This window comes from Protopterus annectens, chromosome 9.part0, assembly GCF_019279795.1.
Source record: "Protopterus annectens isolate FY-2018-M chromosome 9.part0, PAN1.0, whole genome shotgun sequence".
NCBI classification, from domain to species: Eukaryota; Metazoa; Chordata; order Ceratodontiformes; family Protopteridae; genus Protopterus; species Protopterus annectens.
The window spans coordinates 1909365701-1909392463 of NC_056743.1; the positions used below are offsets into that span (position 1 = coordinate 1909365701).

At 41.1% G+C, this 26763-nt stretch overlaps 1 protein-coding gene across 1 annotated transcript in view; it reads left to right on the forward strand.

The window, feature by feature from the left end:
• The window catches only part of VAV1 (vav guanine nucleotide exchange factor 1), a gene marked incomplete at its 3' end in the record, with an annotated part of 1650237 nt that overhangs the window by 973740 nt on the left and 649734 nt on the right, over positions 1-26763 (forward strand). Inside the window, 1 exon segment of the mRNA XM_044084720.1 lies at positions 16494-16579. Coding sequence (XP_043940655.1) covers positions 16494-16579 — 86 coding nt within the window.

A 26763-nucleotide genomic window follows, 5' to 3' on the forward strand; every position in this document is an offset into this window, starting at 1 on the left:
CATATATACTGTGCTGTGCATGCCTGATTCTGCACTACATGCTACTTGGCATCTTGACGTGTGTCCACCCATCGTGGCCTGAATGCTGCTGGTGAGTCTGCTGAGATATACAGCCTCTACTGAGTCAGCAGTGAACCTCTCTGTCTTCCTCACCTAGGATGGGTGAACTAGTATTAACTGCCCACTTTCACCACTCACAATCAAATCCCCTGCTGCGTGGTCATCTAGTCATCCTGAGGTAATTTGGGTCACAGTTAGAGTTTCACCCTTTGCTCCCATGGGCCAATCTGGAATTTGTAATAAAATACTGAAAGATGTGTTTGCAAAGCATCCGGGTTTTTGCAGAGTTTGAAGAAGTGCATAATGACAATTCGTACTATGGAGATATTCAACACATTGTGGCATTTGTTATAGAATAGCTGAACAGGCTCATAATGAGGATGCAAATATACAAAACTTTATATGCAAAACTCACAGTAATATTAGACAGAGTAAACTTTCAACCAGCAATTCCCAACTCAGAAGTGTATAAGCCACCTGTCCTGCTACAAGAGTGTAGACCGCAAACCTTCCTTTTGTAAGATAGCTAGTTTGAAGCCCAAGTGCTTAAATCAAAAATAAGAGGCTTAGAATAGCAATTACTAATTACAATTACAATAATTTAATCAGGCTACTAACCAGCAGTAATAAATGCAACAAGTTAAATGCAACCAAACACTTTAAGAATGTGCAGAGAAAGCTAAAGTAGGAATAACCAGAAACAGAGTAAAAGCAGCTGAATAAAATCCATTATTTCAGTAAGTAGGATGGGAGGAAACAGAAGATAATTTATAGGTTCATAGGTGGGTACTAGGCTATCTGCCCAAAGGCATTTGTAAGCCTAGCCAGAATGTGTTGGCTTTCGTCGTCCCCTTAGACTAGTTCCCTGTGCCTCTGTCCAGAAGAGCCACTGAAGTGATCCCTGGGGTAAACTTTCTGTTTCCCATCCACTCATCAAGGTTTCTCTTGAAGAGGGTTAGCGAGGAGCTCTGCCTAATGTAGATTGGGATCTTGTTCCAAAGCATGGGAAGTCTCTGGGACAGGAATCTATCCCTCTAGCATGTCCTATTTATTGTTGTGGTGAGGTTTATATCCCTAGAGCATGTGGCTTGTGGGGATAAGGTTTTCTTTAGGTGGAGCATGTCCATCAATTCTGGGTTGGACATGGCCTTGTATGTTAGGCAGAGATCACCTCTGAGTAGGCGGTATGCAACCAAGTACAGCTGGAGTTTCTTCAGTCAGGCTGCATAGGGCATCTATTTGAGGCCAGTAATCCTCCTGGTGAGGTACTTCTGTGGTCTTTCCAGCTGTTGCAGGTGTCTTGTAAGGTACATCCCAAATGGGGCATTGTACTCTATGATGGGTCTAATAAGTGATGAGTAGAGGGGCACAATTACCTCTTTTGATCTGGATGTGAACCCTTTTGTGATTAGTTGGACCACGTAGACGGATTTTCTAACCACTTTGGCAATGTGATTATCAAAGGTGAGATTACTATCTACTTGGGTCCTCAGATCCCTTATTACATCTTCCGTATTTAGGAGACTACCACTATGTGGTAGTTTGTGGGTACTTTGTTTTTTCAAAAGGGAATGACTATGCACTTTTTGGCATTTAGCTTGAGGCCATGATTTTGACACCAGGTATCCGTCTCAGTGAGACCCTTTTGGAGGATGTCTGTGTCAGCCGGAGAGTCAATTATATCCCCTAGTTTGCAGTCATCTGCGAACTTGGTCAGCCATAGTCTTCCTGTGCTTGCCTGTACCTCTGAGAAGTATATGCCAAACAGGAGGGGTCCTAGGACTGAGCCCTGGGAAATGCCACTTGTAACCAGTTTTGAGTCGGACCTAGCTCCCACAACTCTCACCATGTGGGCTCTGTCTGTAAGCGAGTTGGCAACCCATCTTGTGACGTAGGGGTTTATGTTCAGGCTGGTGAGCTTGTCTATAATACCAGAATGAGGAATGGTGTTGAAGGTCTTTGCAAGGTCTAGGTAGGCTGTGTGTACCACCTTTCCCTCATCTATAGCCTTGGTAACTGTCTCAAAGAAGTCCACCAGGTTTAGGAGGCATGATCTGCCCTTAACAAAGCTGAACTGGGTAGGGTTCAGTGTTTGGAGGTTCCCAATGTCTCTATTAATGAGTTCCATGATGATGCGCTCCATAGCCTTGCAGACCAAGTTAGTCAGGCTTATAGGGTGATAGTTCCCAGGGTCTGTTATGGCTCCACCTTTGTGGAGCAGAATAACTGTTGCTGTGTGCCACTCTATGGGTACGTAGCCTGTGGAGAGGCTGAGTTTGAACAGTGTGTTTAGGTGAGGGGTTAGTTCATCTTTTAACTCATGTAGGACACAGTGATGCTGTGTTTTTGGCTTTGGAGAGGGCTGTTTTAACCTGAGTGTCTGTGATTTCAGGGACTCTACATTCTTCTGGTATGGTTATGGGCCCTTTTGGGGATGAGAGGGGGGTGATGTTTGTGCTGAATCTGTCTGCCAGGATATTGGCAATATCGGTTGGTTCAGTGTATTTTGTGCCATTCTGCACTAACTCTGAGCAGATTTGAGAATTGCCACTTAGATTCTTGACATAGCTAAAGAATGCCTTGTGGTTATCTTTGGAGTCCTTGACAATTTTTCTTTCAAAGCTCGCCTTGGATGATTTTTATGAGGGATCATAGTTTCTTGCTAATACTGATCAGGGATGTCTTCCCTTCTTGGGATTTTACTCTTTTCTGTACTAGTTTCCTCATTCTCTTGTTTAGCTTGTTTATGGCAGGAGTCCACCAGACTGGTTTCCTTTTCTTGGAGGAGTGAGTCTTGGTTTTGCTTGGGATGACATGATCCAGGCATTCTTGTAGGTGCCCGTAGAATGCATTAGTAAAGGATTTTGCAGCTTGGACAGCATTATCCCTTCAGCATGGGGGCTTTGAAACTTTCCACCTCAGTCTTAAGTAATGTGAAGTTTGCTTTTGAAAAGTTTTTCATGGTGGTTTTCTTGTCCAGGGGTGGGGGCGGAATGTGGATATCCAAAGTGATTTGTCTATGGTCAGATCTAACCAGCGAGGGGTTGACCTCCAGTGTGGAACACCAGTCGCCCATGTTGGTGATGACCAGGTCCAATATGTTGTCACCTCTGGTGGGGGTGTTGACCAGTTGAACCAGGGCATTTGAGTTTATAAATTCTAGGAAATGTTGGGCATGGGTGTTAGTACTTGAGTAGTTCTCCCAATTAAGTTTGGGTAATTGAAATCACCCAGTATTAGGGTGTTTGGTAGGACCTTTATGTTTCCCAGTTTTTCCAGAAATGTGGAATGGGGGTCCTGGGACATGGTGGGTGATCTGTAGCAAGCTACAATTTGAATTGCAGTTTTGCCCATTGTTTGTTGCACGTGGATGATCTCTGAAGCATTGTGCTGTGCCACTAACCTGGACGTGTGGGTATCCTTGATGAATATGGATACGCCCCCACCTTTTGTATTTCGGTTTGGGTTCTGTGGCCGAAATGTATGGTATGAGTTGTAGCCTTGTAGTGCTGGGGTGCTCTCTGGACCCTTAAACCAGGTTTCTGTTACTGCACATATATTGATTTTCTCCATACTGAGGAGTGCCTCGAGTGCATGCATTTTGAGGTTTAGACCTCTGGCATTGAGTAGCATTGCCATCAGTTTTTTGTTACTTGTTCTATTTACGGCTGTGGGTTTGTCTTTTGAGCCTTGCCTAAAATAGGCACTATGGGGGTGGCAAGAACCTTGGCCAGTATTCGAAAGCCTAAGGGTGACAGTTGCAAGCCATCTCTAGCGAAGCAGCGTGGCTTGTCGTGCATGTCATCCCAGATGGACAGACACTGGATCAGCTTTGAATGGGGTCTACCTGATAACACCGACACGCCAAAACACCGACAACGAAATAACTGACACGACAAAACCAAAAGTTCAAAAATACGAAACTTCACATGCCCGACAAACCACAATCCCGACAATCAACAAAACAAATAACTTTCCTGAAAAACACACACACAACACAAGCACACCAAAAACCTTACAAACCTACACTAAACCTTACATACACAACTATATATGCACTAACCTTAACCCAAACCCTAACCCTAAGGTCCGTCACTATCGCACACTTACCTTACCCGCACCCTAACCCTAACTCACTTAATCCACCCCAACCCTTAAGTCTGTCACTATCGCACACTTACCTTACCCGCACCTTAACCCTAACTCACTTAACCCGCCCCTAAACCTAAAGTCCATCACTATCGCACACTTACCTCACCCGCAACCTACCCTAACGTCCGTCACTATCACACACTTACTTTACCCACACCCTGACCCTAACGTCCGTCCCTGTCGCACACATACCTTAACATGTCAGTGTTCTCAGTGTCAGGATTCTCAACTCTCGGTCTTCTCTGTTGTCGATCTTCCAGTGTCGGTTATATTTGAATGACACCAGAAACTTATCCAATTGTTGAAACTGAGAATTTTTTCTTTATACCATACCATGGTATCATTCTTGGTGAGGGCAGGATGCTACTCAGGGTCAGGGTCATACCGGCCTGGGCTACATGATCAGAGAGCTCTTCCATGTCTCTTTTCATGTAGTCCAGGGAGGTACCTCCCAGGTCATTCACACCAACATGGACAATGACAGAGTCATATTTGTACTTGTTCTGGAGTGACCTGAGTGCTTGTGTTATGTGGCAGATCCTGGCACCCAATAGGCAGCTAACAGTATCCTTCTCCTTATTCAGCCTAGTGAGTGGGACATCAGTGTGCCTGACTATAGAGTCACCTATTACTAGTATGTTGGGTATGTTATTTTGCCTTAAGGGTTGTGATTGCATGGCACACTGGTTTTGTGAAGTATGTGTTTCATGGTTTGTGTTGGGGGGGTGGAGGTTGCTTGGATGTTTGCTTTGGAGGTCTCTGTTGCTTTTGCAGATTTTTATTTAGAGCCTCCAAGTATGTTTTCGTGTATTTAGCTGTGTTTTTTGCCAGTGCTGGTTTAATGGGTCTATGTGAGACTGGTGGTGTGATGCAAATATTTCCCTTCTCCTCTTGACTGTCTGATCCACTCTTGGGTTGACAGAGCTTAGCCTCCAGTTTGGCTGTATAACTGCATCTCTCACATGTATTAGTTTTTGGTGGTAGGAGGAGAGGGTTGTCTGTGTACATGAGGCAGTTGTAACATTGCCTCAAAATGCCCAGATTCACTAGTTGGACTGGAGAGTACACCTGAAACTGCCCCTTGGACATGCTTGAATAGGTACAGTGAACTGTTTTACTGGATGGCTGGTAAGGTCGAATAGAGAGCCTTGTCCTTCTGTACAGTACAGGACTTACATAATGCTTAATGTAAGCACAGCACATAAATCATCTATGTAGTCCTCTAATTCCAAGACTGCAACTGACAGAATGCAGATGTTCAGTCCCTCAGCTACTGAAGTGTAAAATTACAGACAAATAAAAGTTGGGAGTGGGCCTTCCCAAATGATTTTCTGTACACTACCACTTTTCCTCATACAATTCCAGTCCGTATTTTAATACAGAAACATCACCTGAGAGGCCTTCTTCTTTTCTGCAACTCCAGTACTGCTTTATTCCAGCAGTATGCATTAACATTGCTAGCATTAGCTAACTTTTATTTGTCTGTAATTTTACACTTCAGTAGCTGAGGGACTGAACATCTGTATTCTGCCAGTTGCAGTCTTGGAATTAGAGGACTACATAGATGATTTATGTGCTGTGCTTACATTAAAGTGTTTTGTTCTCAGTATATTGCAGTAAAGTAACTATACTCTATCAGTGTTATGACAAGGGTTCTACTTGAAATGGGTCAGTAGGTGCAGCCGATTTACCTGAGTCACTACTGAGTACAATAAATGGAACTTATGTGAATAAATTAATAAAATAAATGTTAAATAACTTGTCTTAAGCTTGTATTCCCCTGTAAGTTTTACTTTACATAGAAGTTGGAAGCAGGTGACTGTTACTGATTATGACTGTACTACAATTTATTTTTATTTATTTAACATTTATTTTACCAGGATAAGTCCAACTGGACATCATGTGTCCTTTTTCAGTGGAGTCCTGGGGAGAAAAGCTCCAAAGAAATAACAGTGTACATACATGCTTTAGATAACAATAAAACTGGCATACAAGATAAGAGAAACAATGAAGTACAAAAACAATTCTGTAGAACAATAAGATACTCCGGAGTAGTACCATTACTTACAATATACACAAAAAGTACATTTCAGGTGAGAGTACAGTGTATGCATTAAAGGCTTCAACAGGTCACTTACATATGGAAAAGTGGGTCTTCAAGGGGGGGGGGGGTCTTTGCAGTTGCAGAGAGGGTTAGTACTGAGGTGTAATTTAAGAAGGCCTTTAAAGGTTCCTGCATGACTTTGTAGCCTGAGTTCAGGTGGGAGGGTGTTCCATGCTTTGGCAACTCCCCAGAACCGTTATTGCATAGATTAACTTCAATCAGGTTTTTGATACATGAACGTAGCTTCCTTTTAGGGTTGTGAACGTAATACTTTGACATTTTAACTACATTGTTTCAGACATTATAGAGAATAAGAACACCTAAACTTCTTCCAGGAAGGACACTAAACACCTAACATGGCTATGCTTGTTTTTTTTCTTCTATGTGCTACAAAGTTTAAATGTTGACATTCAAAATGCTGAGTACTGAAAAGCCGGGAAAAAAGACCAAAAAGTCAGGGAAGTTCAAATCTCGAAAATCGCTCTTTTCCTTAAAACAAATGTTTGCAGGGTGGCAAGTGCTCACTGCACCTCCCATGTTGGGGACAAGCCCCCCCCCCGACTTATAGAAACTATCTTGGAGATCAACATACCTCAGAGAAAAGGGAATATTCCAGGAAATAGCATCTCAGACTCAGTATATGTAACTCTGATCTTTCAGTCATTCAGTCTCTGTGTTTCAGGACTCCCTATTGTGGGTCCCGGCATTTTAAATGGTCACTGCTACAAAGAATTCTGTTTTACATGCTTGAGGCAATGAAATAAATGCCTTGAAGCAGATAACTTTTTAAAGGACAGTCACTCTGTATTAGTAATAACATGGCAGTATTTTACTTACTTACTTTGTTTATGTATTTAAGTTATTTATTTATTTATCTATCTATTTTTGTTTATGTATATATATATATATATATATATATATATATATATATATATATATATATATATATATATATATATATATATATATATATATATATATATATAGTTATTTGGGTAGTGCACTACTAATCTCGACCAATTTCAGTGTGAAATACAAAACTTTTCACAAACAAAAATTACACAAATGTAAGAAATAACAGAGTACTTCAGATTATTTACATAGAAATCTATGTTATATATAAGTCCTAGTGAACAAGCACGGTGCAATGCACAATGCATACGTGTTATATATACATCCTAGTGAACAAGCACGGTGCAATGTACAATGCATACATGTTATATATAAATCCTAGTGAACAAGCACGATGCAATGCACAATGTATACGTTATATATAAAACCTAGTGAACAAGCACAGTGCAATGCAAAATGCGTACATGTTATATATACATCCTAGTGAACAAGAACGGTGCAATGTACAATGTATACGTGTTATATATACATCCTAGTGAGCAAGCATGGTGCAATGTACAATGTATACATGTTATATATAAATCCTAGTGAACAAGCACAGTGCAATGCACAATGCATACATGTTATATATACATCCTAGTGAACAAGCACGGTGCAATGCACAATGAATACATGTTATATATACATCCTAGTGAACAAGCACGGTGCGATGCACAATGTATACATGTTATATATAAATCCTAGTGAACAAGCACAGTGCAATGCACAATGCATACATGTTATATATACATCCTAGTGAACAAGCACGGTGCAATGCACAATGCATACATGTTATATATACATCCTAGTGAACAAGCACGGTGCAATGCACAATGAATACATGTTATATATACATCCTAGTGAACAAGCATGGTGCAATGCACAATGCATACGTGTTATATATACATCCTAGTGAACAAGCACAGTGCAATGCACAATGTATACATGTTATATATAAATCCTAGTGAACAAGCACAGTGCAATGCACAATGCATACATGTTATATATACATCCTAGTGAACAAGCACGGTGCAATGCACAATGTATACATGTTATATATAAATCCTACTGAACAAGCACAGTGCAATGCACAATGCATAAATGTTATATATACATCCTAGTGAACAAGCACGGTGCAATGTACAATGTATACATGTTATATATATATATATATATATATATATATATATATATATATATATCCTAGTGAACAAGCATGGTGCAATGCACAATGTATACATGTTATATATAAATCCTAGTGAACAAGCACGGTGCAATGCATAATGCATACATGTTATATATACATCCTAGTGAACAAGCACGGTGCAATGCACAATGTATACATGTTATATATACATCCTAGTGAACAAGCACAGTGCAATGCACAATGCATACATGTTATATATACATCCTAGTGAACAAGCACGGTGCAATGCACAATGTATACATGTTATATATAAATCCTAGTGAACAAGCATAGTGCAATGCACAATGCATACATGTTATATATAAATCCTAGTGAACAAGCACAGTGCAATGCACAATACTTACATGTTATATATACATCCTAGTGAACAAGCATGGTGCAATGCACAATGTAGACATGTTATATATACATCCTAGTGAACAAGCACGGTGCAATGCACAATGTATACATGTTATATATAAATCCTAGTGAACAAGCACAGTGCAATGCACAATACTTACATGTTATATATACATCCTAGTGAACAAGCATGGTACAATGCACAATGCATACATGTTATATATACATCCTAGTGAACAAGCATGGTGCAATGCACAATGTAGACATGTTATATATACATCCTGGTGAACAAGCACGGTGCAATGTACAATGTATACATGTTATATATACATCCTAGTGAACAAGCACGGTGCAATGCACAATGTATACATGTATATAGACATTGTAGTGAACAAGCACGGTGCAATGTGCAATGTATACATGTTAATATCTAAAGTTCATCAATCTTCATTGAATCTTGACAGAGGACAAGACACTCAAAAAGGAGATAGGTTAGGTGAGATGTCCTGTGCTAAAGCAGGACCATTTGGCTTGGATGAAGAAGTGCTTTTTGAGTTGCATTCTGAATTTGGAATAAGTGATGATTTCCTTAATTCTGATGGGGAGAGCTTGCCAAAGAACAGGTGCCTGAGAGAAGAAAGCATGTGCGGTGATTTGGGGTTTGGTTCTAGGGGTAATGAGACTTGGTGTGATAGAGCATGTATAGTGCTGTGGGGTTTGGTTCTAGGGGTAATGAGAGTTGGTGTGACAGAGCATGTGCAGTGCTGTGGAGTTTGGTTCTAGGGGTATTGAGCATTGGTGTGGCTTGTGAGTAGTGTGTCAAGTTGTCTGAGAAGTTTTTTTTCATGAAATCTAGCTGCAAGAGGACTGAATGTGTTGCCTTGGAGTAGATTGTAGAGTTGGAATCCTAAAAGTAGGTTACATCTTTGTTTTATGGGTATCTATTTGTTTTTTCTAGGGTGATACAGTGATGTTCACAGACAGGTGAGTTTGTAATGAAGTAGCAGATGCTGTTTGAGATACCCTGGAGCATGGCAATGTTTTCTGAAGACAAATGTAAAAACTGGAAACCCATATTCAAGTTGAGGAAGGAAAACTCCTCTGTCAATGGCTACTCTGGCTAGTTGGGACAGAAAAGCAGAGATCCTTTTGGCCCAGAAGAGGAGGAAGTTATTTTGGCTCTCACTTTGTCTATGTGGAAATGGAAGTTAAGTGACCAATAAAGCCATAGCTTTAGGTATTTGAAGATAGAGCTTGTCTCTATGTAATTGTTGAGCAACTTAAAGATTGTTAAAAAGCTAGTTGCTTGGTGAATTTTTTGTGGAGTTCCAAAAAGAATAGTTTTGGTCAAGTTAAAAAGTAGTGTCTATGGTTATTGATCCATTAGTGAAGCTTATATAAGTCTTACTGGAGTTAGTACTGGATTTTGGTGTAAGAGTGACGTGATCAGTAAATTACCATGTCATCAGCACAGAGGATAAGTGAGAGATGGGGAGGTTACAGGGAAATTTGTTAATGAATATGGAGATGAAGAGGCTGAGCAAGAATGGATCCTTGTGGTGTACCCTTGGTAAGAGGTACAGATTCTGATTGGAAGGTTCATAGGTTCATAGGTTCATAGGTTCATACTAGGCTATCTGCCCTGGGGCAATTATAAGCCTAGCCCGATTCTGTATGGCTTACGCCACCCCTTGATTTGAGTATACTGTGCCCTTTTTAAGGTATAGTTTACTGTGCCTCTGTCTAATAGTGACACGGGAGTAATCCCTGGGTCAAACCTACGATCCCCCATCCAGCTATCGAGATTCTTCTTGAAGAGATTCAGTAAGGTGCTCTGCCTCACATGAACTGGAATTCCATTCCAGAGTGAAGGGAGCCTCTGGGTTATGAACCTGTCCCTCCAGCAAGTTCTATTTATTTCTGTGCTGAGGTTCAAGTCCCTCGAGCTTGTGGCTCTAAGGGATTTAGATTTACTGAGGTGGAGCATGTCTGTTAATTCTGGATTTGACATAGCTTTGTATGTCAGGTATAGATCACCTCGAAGTAGGCGGTATGCAACTGAGTAGAGCTGGAGTTTTTTTAACCGAGCAGCATATGGCATCTGTTTGAGACCCTTGATCCTCTTGGTGAGATACTTTTGGGGTCTTTCTAATTGCTGCAGGTGTCGGGTAAGGTACATCCCAAAAGGGGCATTGTATTATATGATGGGCCTGATGAGGGATGAATAAAGGGGCACGATTACCTCTCTTGATCTAGATGTGAAACCCTTCGTGATGAGGTGGGCTATGTAGAAGGTCTTTCTAACCACTTTGGCAATGTGGTTTTCAAAGGAGAGATTGCTATCAACTTGGGTCCCCAGGTCCCTAATAACTTTCTCTGTACTTAATGGGTTTCCGCCTATGTGGTAATTTGTGGGCACATTGTTTTTGCCAAAGGGTATGACTATACATTTTTGGCATTTAGCTTTAAACCATGGCGCTGGCACCAGTTATCTGTCTCTGTGAGACCTTTTTGAAGGATGTTTGTGTCAGCTGGAGAGTTGATTATGGCCCAGTTTGCAGTCATCTGCGAACTTGGTGAGCCATAGTCCTCCCACATTGCCTGTACCTCGGAAAAGTATATACCGAACAAGAGTGGTCCCAGGACAGAACCCTGTGGGACGCCACTTGTGACCGGTTTCGAGTCTGACATGGCTCCAACAACTCTCACTCTGTGGGTTCTGTCTTTGAGCCAGTTTGCGACCCATCTTGTGACATAGGGGTTTATATTTAAGCTGGATAGCTTATCTATGATGCCCGAGTGAGGTATTGTGTCAAATGCCTTTGCAAGGTCCAGATAGGCTGTGTGGACTACCTTCCCTTCATCTATGGCTTTGGTGACTGTCTCAAAGAAGTCAACCAGGTTCAAAAGGCAGGATCTGCCCTTGACAAAGCCGAACTGGGTAGGATCTAGTGTCTGTAGGTCCCCAATGTTTTTGTTTATGAGCTCCATGATGATCCTCTCCACAGCCTTGCAGACTAAGCTAGTCAGGCTTATGGAGCGATAGTTTCCAGGGTCCGTAGAGGCTCCACCTTTGTGGAGTGGAACCACTGTTGCTGTACGCAATTCTGTGGGCACATATCCTGTAGTGAGGCTGAAATTGTATAGCTGTTCTATTTGAGGGATTAGTTCCTCTTGGAGTTCATGTAGGACACAACCTGGGACGCCATCTGGTCCCATGAAAGCAGTGTTTTTTGCTTTGGAGAGGGCAGCCTTCACCTGAGCATCTGAGATGTTTGGGAGGCAGCCCTCTGCCGGGATAGATACTTGCTCTTTTGGGGGGGGGGGGGTGGAGAAGTTTGCATTGAACCTGTCTGCCAGGATATTGGTGATGTCTGTGGGTTCAGTGTATTTTTTGTCATTTAGAATCAACTCAGAACAAGTCTGGGAGTTGCATCCCAGGTTTCTAACATAACTGAAAAAAGCCTTATGATTGCCTTTGGTGTCCTATGCAATTTTTCTCTCGAAGCTAGCCTTGGAGGATTTTATGAGGGAATCATAATTTTTTGCTAGTACTGATCAGAGATGCCTTTCCTATTAGGGATTTTGCTCTATCATGTAGTAGCTTCCTCCTTCTGTTGTACAGTTTTTTTATGTTAGGGGTCCACCAGACTGGACGCCTGCCTTTGGATGATTGGGTCTTGGCTTTGTTTGGGATAGCATGATCCATGCATTCCTGGAGATGTCCGTAGAATGTATTTATATAGGATTCTGCAGTTTGGGCCGTAGTTTCCACTGGCCCTGGGGCCTTGAAGGATTCCACTTTGGTTTTGAGAAGTGAGAAGTTCGCTTTTGAGAAGTTTTTCACTGTGGTTTTCTGGGCTGGGGGTGGGGTCGGGATGTGGACATCCAGTGAAATTAATTTATGGTCTGATCTTACCAATGAGGGATATACTTCTGGTGTGGAGCATAGAGTCCCCATGTTGGTAATGATCAGGTCTAGTATGTTGTCCCCTCTTGTGGGAGTGGTGACTAGTTGTTCCATAGCATTTGAGTTTATAATTTCTAGGAATCTTTGGGCTAAGGTGCTGGGGCTTGAGTAGTGCTCCCAGTCAATGTTTGGGTAGTTGAAGTCACCCAATATAATGGTGTTCGGAGAGATCTTCATGTTCTCCAATGTTTTCAGGAAAGCCGAGTGGGATTCCTGACTTTGAGAGGGTGGTCTGTAGGATGCTATAAACTGAAAAGCAGTCTTGGCCACTGTTAGTTGCACATGGATGGTCTCCGATACTTTGTGCAATGCCACTAACCTGGAGGTGTGGATATCCTTGATAAATATGGAAACTCCCCCTCCTTTTGTGGTTCGGTCCAGGTTTTGGGGCCGAAAAGCATGATATGAGGTGTAGCCTGGTAGTGCTGGGGTGCTCTCTGGAGCCTTGAACCAGGTTTCTGTCACTGCACAGATATCGATGTTCTCCATACTGAGGAGAGCTTCGAGTGCGTGCATCTTGAGGTTAAGACTTCTGGCGTTTAGCAGCATTACCCTTAGTTTCCTGTTCCTTGTGCTGTTTATGGGGGTGGGTTTGACTTTTGAGCCTTGCCTAAAAAAGGCACTATGGGGGTGGCAAGAGCCTTTGCCAATATCCAAAAGCTCAGTGGTGACATGTGCAAGCCGTCCCTAGCGAAGCAACGTGGCTTGTCGAGCATGTCATCCCAGGCTGACAGACACTGGATCCCCTTTGAATGACACCAAAATTTTAGACAATTGTTAAAATTGATCATTTTGTCTTTGTACTGTGACATCATTCTAGGTGAGGGTAAGATGCTGCTCAAGGTCAGGGTCATACCAGCCTGGGCTACATGATCAGAGAGCTCCTCTATGTCTCTTTTCATGTAGTCCAGGGAGGTACGTCTCAGGTCATTCACACCAGCATGTACAATGACTGAGTCATATTTGTATTTGCTTTGGAGTGACCTGAGTGCTTGCGTTATGTGTCAGATCCTAGCACCCGACAGGCAGCTCACCGTGACCTTCTCTTGATTCAGCCTGGTGAGCATGACGTCAGTGTGTCTGACAATAGAGTCATGGTCTGGTTGGTCTGATGAAGTTGCATTTTGTGACGAAAACGTTTGGTACTGAGAATCTACTTGCGTTAATAAACCTGAGTTTTGGATTTTTACATTTGGATATTCATTGGCGTTATATCTCCACCGGTGTTGGTTTCTTGGTTTTGACAATAGAGTCACCTATAACAAGAGTATCAGATGTGTTATTCAGCCTTATGGGCTGTGGCTGCTTGGCACACTGACTTTGTGGGTTATATGTTGTGTGTGTTTTGTTTTGAGGTAACGTTTGCTTGGATGTCTGCTTTGGAGGTCTCTGTTGCTTAGGTAGATTTTTATTTAGAATCTCCGAGTATGTTTTTGTGTATTTATGTGTTTGGTTCGCTGATGTGGTGGGACTATGTGATACTGGAATTGTGTTGTGTGAGGTTATCTTCTCCTCCTGACTGGTTACACCAGTTTTGAGATGAGAGAGCTCAGCCTCCAGTTTGGCTAAATAGTTGCATCTCTCACATATATTTGAACCTGTTTGGAGGAGGAGAGGGTTGTCCGTGTACATGAGACAGTTGTAACATTGTCTCAAAATTACCAGATTCACCAGCTGGACTGGAGAGGAAACCATTGACTGACCTTTGGACATGCTAGAGTAATAGGGAAACTGAATTTAAGAAGGACCAATAGAGGACAGGGTAATCGTAGAGAGTATAAGAGTAAGTAGTGCTTCTGGTTTAATAGTGCTAACTTGTAGGATTACTTAATTGGACCAGTGAAGGGCCTTAGAATGAGAATATGGTGTTTAAATTGAGAGATAGAGCAGTTCTAAGGGAAAAAGTGAAGAGCAGACTTTGTGGAGCCAGGAATAGTTTAAACCCAATTAAGCGGCGCTGCACAAAAACGCGCAAAACCACGCAAAAGAGGGTTTTAAGAGAGGAAGATGAAGGAGTTTTGGAATTGACCCAAAATGGCCAATAAAACTACAGTTTCAAGTCAGTAACCACTCCCACAGGGGCAGGCAGGCTGCTCAATGTTTTTCACTGCCACTGATCAACAGAGAGACTTCCCTTTAGCCCAAGCAAAAAATGGCTTCACAGAAACTTACAAACAGTTCAAGAACAGCAAGCCTGTAACTGAACTTTTTTAAATCTCAGAAAAGTGGGAAAAAGAAAGATTGTTTTTGTTTTTTTGTATTTTCAGAGATAGCAGAGGTTCACAAGTATCAACAAGTTATAACAGTGCAGTAAATGACCCCACACAAGAGTGCTAGGCCAAAGACAGATAAAATGCAAGTTTTGAGAAAAAAACTATTTTAAAAATAAGTGCAAACAGGAAATTCAGTAAACAGCTCTAGGTTGTGCTCTAAATACAGTTACTAATGCAGAAATCAAGTTTAACAAGCCAGAAAATGCTCAAAGTAGGCGGCTATGCAGAAAAACTTAGCAAATAAACAGAGGAAAAATACTTAAAATCTCAAAAGTGGCTCCTTTCATAGGATCATAGTTTAACTTTGAAGTGTCTGTCGGTGACAAGTTTTTAAACTAGGGATCAGTGTCTGGATTGATACCAGTTTCAAATAGCTGGTTTTGGAGAAGATAGTGGTAAATGAGATCAAATGCCTTTGTCAGGTCTATAAATACAATACCTGTAATGTCAGCACTATCACAATTTAGCAAGATGTCATCAGTTAGGGACCAATGTGCTGTCATTGTACTTCGTGCAGGAAGGATGTCATCAGTTAGGGACCACAGTGCTGTCATTGTACTTCGTACAGGCAGGATGTCATCAGTTAGGGACCACAGTGCTGTCATAGTACTTTGTCCAGGCAGGATGTCATCAGTTAGGGACCAAAGTGCTGTCATTGTACTTCGTACAGGCAGGATGTCATCAGTTAGGGACCACAGTGCTGTCATAGTACTTCATGCAGCCAGAATCCATATTGGTTGGTGTAAACTGGTTGGTACTGCTGGATATAGAGGGAGAGTTGGTTGTAGACTTTTTTTGTTGCTTTCTAGATGTTTCTCCAACGTGGGGAGGCTGGATATTGGATGGAAGTAAAAGGTATCTTTTGGGTTGATTTGCTTTGGGGGGGTTTAATTAGAGTGGTTTTCCAAATTGGTGCCATGATGTTTTGTTTGATACAGGTTATTTATGTGAGTGAGAGGAAAACATAGATGCTCTCTGCAGTGGTATATAAACCAGGTGATTATGTTGTCAGCTCTAGGAGGGGTGCCAGCGGGAATACTTTCAAGTAGAATACAGACTTCTTTGGGGTATATGCATTTGAAGTGGAAGAGGGGAATGAATGGTGGTGGTGGGGTGGGCAATGCATGATCTGTGAGAGGTGCTGAGTTTATTGATGGGAGATTGTTAAATTCTTTAAGGAAATCTTAGTTAATACCTGTGCGAAGAACACTGATATCTTTTAAGTTTGTTTATGGTCTAAGATAACTCATTTTAAATTTTGAACATTTTAAGAAATATCCAAACATTAAAATGTTTCTTTCTCCTAATAGACTAGGTTAACTTCCTCTATGAAAGACAGAAATATAACAACAGAGCAATGATTTCTCTTGCACATACAATGCAACATGTTTTTGCTACATCATTATAGTTTTAGTATTACTGTTCTCAGCAAATATTATAGGCTTAAAATGGGCCTATTTGATGAACTTTTCTTTCTGTTGTTTGTATTTTTTGAAGGATGTATCATTAGCACAATATGGAAGACCTAAAATTGATGGAGAACTTAAAGTTTCAACGCTAGAGAAAAACTCAAAAGTAGACAGGTATGCTTACTTATACACTTTATAAACATGAATAGAGCTACAGGATACCAGTGTGTGGAGTTTCAAAGTTGAAGTGCCACATTTAACAATCTATGACATGCATGTACTGATGCTCCAGTTTATAGATGCGAATACTTTGTGAGATTGTTTACTGGTTTTAGTGTTCCAGTAGACTGGTTTATTTTCTTTTTACACTTCTCATTCTAATTTCTCACCAAAGCATTTCAAACTGAAGTTATATGTAAGTAGAGTTGCTCAACTTTCATAGAGGAATAAAGGCCTGACTAAGGCCAGGGTGACCCATGTTTGATTGCTGGCCTAGGCATACCCATAGATTCATAGTTAGGTACTAGGCTATCGGCCCAAGGGTCTAAGTAAGCCTTGCCAACAAGGTTCCCTGGCTTATGCCATCCAAGAAAGTTAATTCCCTGTGCCCCTGTCGAACAGAGCCACAGAAGTGATCCTGGGGTGTATTTCCAATTTCCCATCCACTCATCAAGATTTTGTTTGATTATAGATAGGTAGTTTGTTCCAGAGTATGGAAAGTCTCTGGGACAGGAATCTATCCCTCCAGTATGTCCTGTTTATTGTGGTGACAAGGTTTAGGTCCCTAGAGCGTGAAGCTCGGAGGGATTGGGATTTCTTTAGGTGTACCATGTCCAACAGCTCTGGGTCTGACATAGCTTTATATGTTAGGCAGAGATCACCTTAGAGTAGGCAATATGCTACGGAGTAAAGCTGGAGTTTTTTGAGACAGTTAGTGTAGGGCATCTGTTTGAGGCCAGTAATCCTCTTTGTGAGGTACTTCTGTGGCCTTTCTGGCTGCTGCAGATGTCTTGCGAGGTACTCTATAATGGGTTTAATGAGTGTTGAGTAGAGGGGAAAAATGACCACTTTTTTCCTGGATGAGAACCCTTTTGCGATGAGGTGTGTTACATAGAAGGACTTCCTGACTACTGTGGTGAGGTGATTATCAAAGGAGAGACTACTGTCCACCTGGGTCCAAAGGTCTCTTATCACATATTCAGTGTTAAGTAGACTGCTGCCTATGTGGTAGTTCATGGGTACAGAGTTTTTAACAAAGGGGATGGCAATGCACTTTTTGGCATTGAGCTTGAGGCCATGGTTCTGACACCAGGCATCTGTCTCAGTGAGGCCCTTTTGTAGGATGTCCACACCATTTGGGGACTTGACTATGGCTCCTAGTTTCCAGTCATCTGTGAACTTCATTAGCCAGAGGCCTTCTGTGTTAGCCTGCACTTCAGAGAAGTAGATACGAAACAGGAGAGGTCCTAGGACTGAACCCTGTGGTACTCCACTTGTCACTGGTTTGAAGTCAGATTTGGAGTCTGCAACTTTTACAGTGTAGGTTCTGTCAGTGAGCCATTTGACAACCCATCTTGTGACATAGGGATTTATACCTAGTTTAGTGAGTTTAGCTATAATTCCAGAATGGGGGATGGTGTCGAAAGCCTTGGCCAGGTCAAGATAGGCTGTGTGAACCACCTTACCCTCATCTACGGCTTTGGTTACTGCCTCAAAGAAGTTGAGCTGATTCAGGAGGCATGATCTGCCTTTCACAAACCCAAACCTGGTGGGGTCCAGAGTTTGGAGGTTACCAATGTCTTTGTTTATGAGTTCCATGATGATATGCTCCATGGCCTTGCAGACCAGATTCATCAGGCTAATAGGGTGATAGTTCCTGAGATCAGTGGTGGCTCCACCTTTGTGGAGTGGGATAACTGTTGCTGTACACCATCCAGTGGGCACAAAGCCTGATGTGAGGCTATGACTGAACATGGTGCTTAGGTGGGGAGCCAGTTCGTTCTGAAGTTTGTGTAAAACGCAGCCTGGGATGTTGTCCTGTCCCATGGATGCTGTGTTTTTGACTTTAGAGAGTGGAGCTTTTACCTGCGTAGTTATGATTACAGGGACTCTGCATTCTTCCTGTATAGATATGGGCCTTTTAGGGGATGAGGGGGGGTAAAGTTAGCACTGAACCTATCTGCCAGGATGTTGGCAATATCATTTGGTTCTGTCATTTTCGTGCCTTTGTGCTGTAACTCAGAGCAGATCTGGGTGTTGCCACTGAGATTCTTGACATAGCTATAGAATGCTTTGTGGTTGCCCTTTTCCATGTTGAGGGGGGCACTCATCAATGATGCTGCCTAAGGGTGGAAATGATCTAAAGAGGGGAGCTGCACTAGGAAGTAGTTGACTACCATGGGGAGCAGTGTGAGGTAGAGGGTATGCTACATATAAGAATTCACCCTGCAGAAAGAAGCAGAGATGTCCAAGCCCACAGGATACCCTTAGTATACATGAGCAGTCCCAGGAATACTGCAGTACATCCAGTAGTAGGATAATGGCAGACAGGCCTGGCAGTGACATGGAGCACTGGATGATAGGATGAGATCCAAGCGGAAAGTTATCTGTAACACTTTTTTAAAATGAGTTATTATTTGATTTTTTTTTTCATTTTTCAAGCCAAACTTTCACAGATTTTATCACAGTGCATTGTTTTACGTTCAAGGTAGGTGCCATTATTTTGATTTCTCATTTTTATTAAGTACATCATTTTTTCATGGCAATGACCACTAGATGTATCTTGGTAACCCTCTTACTTGTGTGAACAAGCAGCTGTAATCTCTCTGACAGGACATCTGATTTAATCTCAGCTGTGTAAGACTGCAGTTGGAGTTTCTCTGATAGAACATCTGATTTAATCTCAGCTGCATGAGCCTGCAGCTGTTATGTCTCTGACAGGACATCTGATTTAATCTCAGCTGTGTGAGCCTGTAGCTGTAATGTCTCCAGTAGAACATCTGATTTAATCTCAGCTGTGTGAGCCTGCAGCTGGAGTTTCTCTGATAAAACATCTGATTTAATCTCAGCTGTAATGTCTCTGGTAGGACATCTGATTTAATCTCAGCTGTGTGAGCCTGCAGCTGTAATGTCTCTGATAGAACATCTGATTTAGTCTCAGCTGTGTGAGCCTGCAGCTGGGGTTTCTCTGATAGAACATCTGATTTAATCTCAGCTGTGTGAGCCTGCAGCTGTAATGTCTTTGGTAGGACATCTGATTTAATCTCAGCTGTGTGAGCCTGCAGCTGTAATGTCTCTGATAGAACATCTGATTTAGTCTCAGCTGTGTGAGCCTGCAGCTGGAGTTTTTCTGATAGAACATCTGATTTAATCTCAGCTGTGTGAGCCTGATACTGTAATGTCTCTGGTAGGACATCTGATTTAGTCTCAGCTGTGTGAGCCTGCTACTGTAATGCCTCTGATAGGACATCTGATTTAATCTCAGCTGTGTCAGCCTGCAGCTGTAATGTCTCTGATAGACCATCTGATTTAATCTCAGCTGTGTGAGCCTTCAGCTGTAATGTCTCTGATAGACCATCTGATTTAGTCTCAGCTGTGTGAGCCTGCTACTGTAATGTCTCTGAAAGGACATCTGATTTAATCTCAGCTGTGTGAGCCTGATACTGTAATGTCTCTGATAGAACATCTGATTTAATCTCAGCTGTGTGAGCCTGATACTGTAAAGTCTCAGCTGTGTGAGTCTTATGCTGTAATGTCTCTGACAGGACATCTGATTTAATCTCAGCTGTGTGAGCCTGTTACTGTAATGTCTCTGATAGAACATCTGATTTAATCTCAGCTGTGTCAGCCTGCAGTTGTAATGTCTCTGATAGACCATCTGATTTAATCTCAGCTGTGTGAGCCTGCTACTGTAATGTCTCTGGTAGGACATCTGATTTAATCTCAGCTGTGTGAGCCTACAGCTGTAATGTCTCTGATAGAACATCTGATTTAATCTCAGCTGTGTGAGCCTGCTACTGTAATGTCTCTGATAGAACATCAGCTGTGTGAGCCTACAGCTGTAATGTCTCTGATAGAACATCTGATTTAATCTCAGCTGTGTGAGCCTGCTACTGTAATGTCTCTGGTAGGATATCTGATTTAATCTCAGCTGTGTGAGCCTACAGCTGTAATGTCTCTGATAGAATATCTGATTTAATCTCAGCTGTGTGAGCCTGCTACTGTAATGTCTCTGATATAACATCTGATTTAATCTCAGCTGTGTCAGCCTGCAGCTGTAATGCCTCTGATAGGACATCTGATTTAGTCTCAGCTGTGTGAGCCTGCTGTTGTAATGTCTCTGACAGGACATTTTATTTAATCTCAGCTGTATGAGCCTGCAGCTGTAATATCTCTGGTAGGACATATGATTTAATCTCAGCTGTGTGCGCCTGCTACTGTAATGTCTCTGGTAGGACATCTGATTTAATCTCAGCTGTGTGAGCCTACAGCTGTAATGTGTCTGATAGAGCATCTGATTTAATCTCAGCTGTGTGAGCCTGCTACTGTAATGTCTCTGATAGAACATCTGATATAATCTCAGCTGTGTGAGCCTGCTGGTGTAGTCTGTCTGCGCTCCACCAGGATAATATACCTCAGTGGCTAGCAAGCTATGCCCTGAAATAGAACAGCCACTTCTTAGTCATTTAGTTATTTCCCTCCTAGCCAACATTCTGCCTGCTAGACCATAGCTAAACCCAAGTTACTATCTGCCACCTAGGACAATAGCCAAAGCCAAAGCCAAGTTACTAGCAGCACAGATCGTAATACTGGACTGTGATAAAACACCTAAGTAAATGGTGGCATACAAGCTGTGAAAAGTGTCAGCTATAAATAAAGATAAAAGCAAATTTTGCATGTCCTTGCAGAAGCTGGACATTATATTTCCTTTAACAATGACCATTTCCTCCTACAGGAAGAGAGGCTTCTTCTGTTCACATTTACAATTACAAAATATATGCATCATAGTGAGAGACTATGAGACCCAGTCAGATAGCTCACGGAACATTTCGGCCCAAGACACGGAGGCAGCAGGTAAATTGGAACTAACCAAAGAGGGCATGTTGCAGCAAGAAAACATGGTGTCAGCTCAGGCAATGATCTACATTACAAGGTCTCCAATGGATGGAACTGGGTTACACTGTTGCCCTACCATTGAGAGGATAAGGCTTACTACATTTCTGGAATGTGTTTAGTTATTTCAAAGGCAATAATAGTCTGTAATCAGAGCAGGAGAAGTATGTGATGTTGAATGTGCATGTATGTTGATTTAATGTAACTGTCTTTGTATTTTAAATAACACCAGTTATATGTAATTGTACAAGAAGGAGGTGAAAAAAGTGTTGTAATATTTAATAGTTTATTTGTACTCAAAATGTATCATACCTATGCACATTCTTTGTAGAGAGTTCACGTGTAAATTAGAGGTATAGTACCTCATTCTTCAGAGGGAAATTCTGGTGGATGATCCATCCACATACAGAATATATATTTCTAACAGTGACTTTCATAGGGTTAAATCACCCTATGGTACCTAAAGAAAGTGAAGTGCATTTGATTTTATTATTTAGGAAAGTAAGGTGAAATTAGGTGAAGGCAAAAAATGATGCTAGAGGGGCAGGGGTGTGTACAACAGTAATGAAGTCCGGGTTTGGAATTTCTAAATGATACATTGTAGCAAATGAAGTCCAAGTTTGGAATTCCTAAATGATGCATTGTGGCAAATGAAGTCCAAGTTTGAAATATCTAAATGATACATTGTGGCAAATGATGTCCAAGTTTGGAATTTCTAAATGATACATTCTGGCGAATGAAGATGAGAGTGGGTAATGATTAAAGCAAATGTGAGTGAGAGAGGGCTGACTTTATGCCAAATATATGAATCCAGTCAGGAATTCTAAGCCTTCTTGGCAGCTCTGCACTCTCACCTGGTGCCATTAACCTAGAATGTGACAGTATTATCACAGTAGATGACAAATAACCTAATAAAAATACTTCACCATAACAGCAATATGCACAAGAAATAGTTAATTATACAAGATTAAGCACTTTTATCTACAAAATTGTAATAGACGTCTTCAGAATCTAGTTTGTTTTCTAGCATGTCTTCCTCAAATACATGCAGAGTAAAACGTGTGATTAAGATCAGGTGATACTCATCATATGTAAATGAATGTCAGACACATTTTAAAAACACACGCTCAAAATCAATATTTAAAATATTTCCTTACACAAAAATACTGCTATAGAATTATATAATTACAAACAAGTAACAGCACAAGAAAAGTAGTGGCATATGTCAAAGCTTGTCAAAAAAAGTACAATTTTCTGGATCTTTATTTCAATATGCTTACTGCTGATTAATGTTCATCATATCCTGGTTGCTGGGTGGCATTAACATGCAGCTGTCACACCAGCTCTCTGCGTTCTATCCACGTCTCCAATATCCTCCCCTAAGGTTAGTAGGAACTTTCTCTAGTACAAAGAATTAAAACTTTTCTCAGTATCTACAGGTCAGTGTGTGTTTGATTACGGCATTGTTTTCATTTTTGACTTTAATGTCATAATAATGTTTGTAGATTCCGCATTTCAATGCCATTTCCATTTTGCCCACATAAATATGATAAACACACTGCTAAGTACCCTGCCCTGTTTATGTCACAATTACACTGCTCTGGGCATCCTATATTTTTGTCGTAACGGATTACTCATATACTGAGGGTGTCATAAATGGACTTAAAGGATTTGCTTTTGCCACATTTGTCCATATTGTTTCTTACTGTAGTTGTAGTACTTTTTGTTTCAGTGATTGTTTAATATTATCGGCTCTACTAAAACAAATGCTGGCTCTGTGTCTAAAATTCTGCTGAGTTCATTAGACGATGCCATCTTCTTGTTTACAACATCTTTAATTCTTTTAGCATCAACATAAAATGGCAATAGCGTGATGACAGATTCGACATGGAAACATCTAAACCTAACAGAAATGTTTTTAGAGACTATCCAAAAGGTTAAGTAGAAAAGGTTACAGATGAAATTCTGCAAAATAATGGTCTAGATTCCAACCAATATGAAGAGGTGGTAGTAACAATAGACTGTACACCAAGCACAGCAATGCAGATAAACCCAGAATTGTGGGGGATATAAGACATTGTTGGCAAAGAAAGAGATAGTAAGCTGTATTCTGACAATGATTACTCACCACAAACATGCAAAACAGACTGTTTTTTTGCCTGCCATATGCAAATGCAAATAAATGAAAGCCGGAGTTAACCTGCAATATCCTGCTGTATTTAAAGCATTTTATCCATTAGGAATGAAGACTTATTTAGATCTGAGGTAAAGACTTGAGGATCTGGATAAAATGCATTCAGATCAGGAAAAGAACAATAGAAACAAAGATTGTGGGCTACATCTGGGTATCCAACCCAGTAAAATGAGTGACACCATAACAGAGAGGATGCTGGCAAAACCTTTTCCACTCTTCAGAAAAGAATGTTGAAGTAACCTAAAGAATGAACAAATATAGTAAACTGTAAGAAACGTAGTCGCTGCTGAACCCATACAAGACTGGGAGGAAATAAATCAGTGACTCAGTAGCAACAGCTGTGGACTGAAGGGTGATTTTACATAGAGCTTAAGGTAAAAAAAATCTCACAACGTCTTTATAAAACCTGGACTGAAGCATCATTTTTACATATAATTCAAGGTAAATCTCATAACATGTTTATAAAGACTTGCCAAGTATCTGTTAGTAGATGAGACTGAAACTATACTTGTTAGTGTACAGATTTATGCCACAACTATGCTAGCAGTTGTTTATTTTCCAAAGGAATAATTTAATGAATGGCAGGATGGCGGTTATAAGAGAGATATCCAACTGAATAGAAGAGGCAAATAAGGTGGTCTCAGTTACAAAGGAACATTTCATACATATCTAATAGTTTGTAACTGAGTCGACTATCTGTATGCTAATATCTGCGGAGATACATTTTATACTCAAAGTATCCTTCCTCAGTTGCTGTACTGAATCAGACAACTCATCCTATAATACTGTCATATCACTCCCTGGAGAAGTTTACATTAAAGAGCAGTCAACCATTAGAAGCAATAAAATACTAGTATTTCCCAACATATTTATTAAAGAAAGCAAATTTCAAAAGGTGTTTGGATCACTAGTTGCAAGGAATATTAGATGAGCTTAGAAATAAAGGGAAACAGCAAGCAAGGGACTGAGAAGGGGCTAAAGCAGAAATTAAATATTTGGGTATTGAAAATTCTGGGGAGACCTGGAAGAATAACCATAGCAAATATGGAGATGCAGAGGAGACAGAAAGCACTGCAAGATAATAGAAGAGCGACAACCATGAGAGATAGAGATGGACATATTAAGGAAGCACAGCAATCAATGATTGATTACTTAGATAACTTATAGGTAGAGAGCACATCAATGGCATCCCTCTAAGCACACACCCTGTGGTGAAAGACCTGGGTACACAGGTGTACAACAATCTCACATTCGACCAAAATGTAGTGGCAATGGTCCAAAAAGCATTTTACTTGGTTCATCTCATAAGTAAAGGGATTGCGTCCTGTAAAAAGAAGGTTATTACCTCTCTGTACTCCTCCTTAATTAGGCTAATAATTGATTATAATGCCCCATTTAGTATTTACCTCTCCAAACACCTGCACCAACTGGAAATGCCACTGAAATACCTCACAAAGAGAATCCATGAACTCCAAGACATGTCCTATGCAGACAGGCTCAAATCACTATCACTCTACTCAGTATCATACAGATTGCTCTGGGGTGATCTGTGTCTCACCTACAAGGCAATCCCAGACCCCACCATACTACAGATGCTCCATATACATATAAGTCTAACTTCTCATCCATTACCCGTTCAAAAGGCTTAAATCTAATATTTGACATCAACAAAGCCTGCTGGAGTGAGAGGTTTGTCTCCCAGAGGCTGCCCAGTGTCTAGAATAGATTTCCCATACATGTCAGAGTACCCCGCTGACCCTCTTCAAGTGCAAATTTGATGAGTGGATGGGATACCCAAATTTGTCCCAGGGGTTTCACCTGTGTCCCTCACTGATGGGTGATAGGTGCTGACTGAGGTTTATTTTTTGTGGATAAACTCTTAGCTAGGCTTGTAAGGGCCCCAGGACCATTAGCCTAGTAACTTACTATGATCCTATTGGGCAGGTGTTTATGTCCCTAATAGACTTGTGTATGTGCAGAAACTCTTACAGAATAGGATTTGTTGAAGGTCTGTACATGTGACAAAGATTAGCCTATATGACACAGCCAAGAGGGACAAGGCTTTCAGATAGTCTGCATAGTTTTTATGATTTATGGTCTTGATTTTCTCAGTAAGAAAGCACTGTGGGGCATTCAAGTTATGTCGGATGTTTAGACAGGTGCATACCGAAAGGCACATTATACTCAGTGACTGACAGATCAGTACAGAATATGGTGGAATAAGCTAATCCAAGACTTACGTGTGTAGACATACTAAGATAGGAATTTTGGGTGAGGGATATATTAAGATAGGATATTTGGGTGGGGGATATATTCAGACATTTGGGTGTGGCAACATACTATGATAGGATATTTGGGTATGGGGACATACTATGATAGGATATTTGGATGTGGGGACATTTTAAGGTAGGATATTTGAGTGTGGGGACATACTATGATAGGATATTTGGATGTGGGGACATTTTAAGGTAGGATATTTGGGTGTGGGGACATACTATGATAGGATATTTGGATGTGGGGACATTTTAAGGTAGGATATTTGGGTGTGGGGACATACTATGATAGGATATTTGGGTGTGGGGACATAATAAGATAGGATATTTGGGTGTGGCAACATACTAAGATTGGATATTTGTCTGTGTGGGCATCCTAATATATGATTTTTGAGGATAGGGACATACTAAGATAGGATATTTGGGTGTAGAGACATACTAAGATAGGATACTTGGAAGTCGGTACATACTTGACTGTACCAGATAGAATCAAAGTCAGAGCCCCAAGTAAAATAGGATATGTAGGAGTAGGGACACACTAAGATAGGATATTTGAGGGTGGGGACATACTAAGATAGGAAATGTGGGTGTGGGGACATACTAAGATAGGATATTGAGTGTGGGGCATACTATGATATGATATCTAGGTGGAGGGACATACTAAGATATGATATTTGGGAATGGGGGGACATACTAAGACAGGATACTTGGGTGTGGGAACACACTAAGATAGAATATTTGGGTGTAGGAACATGCTAAAATAGGATATTGGGGAGCAG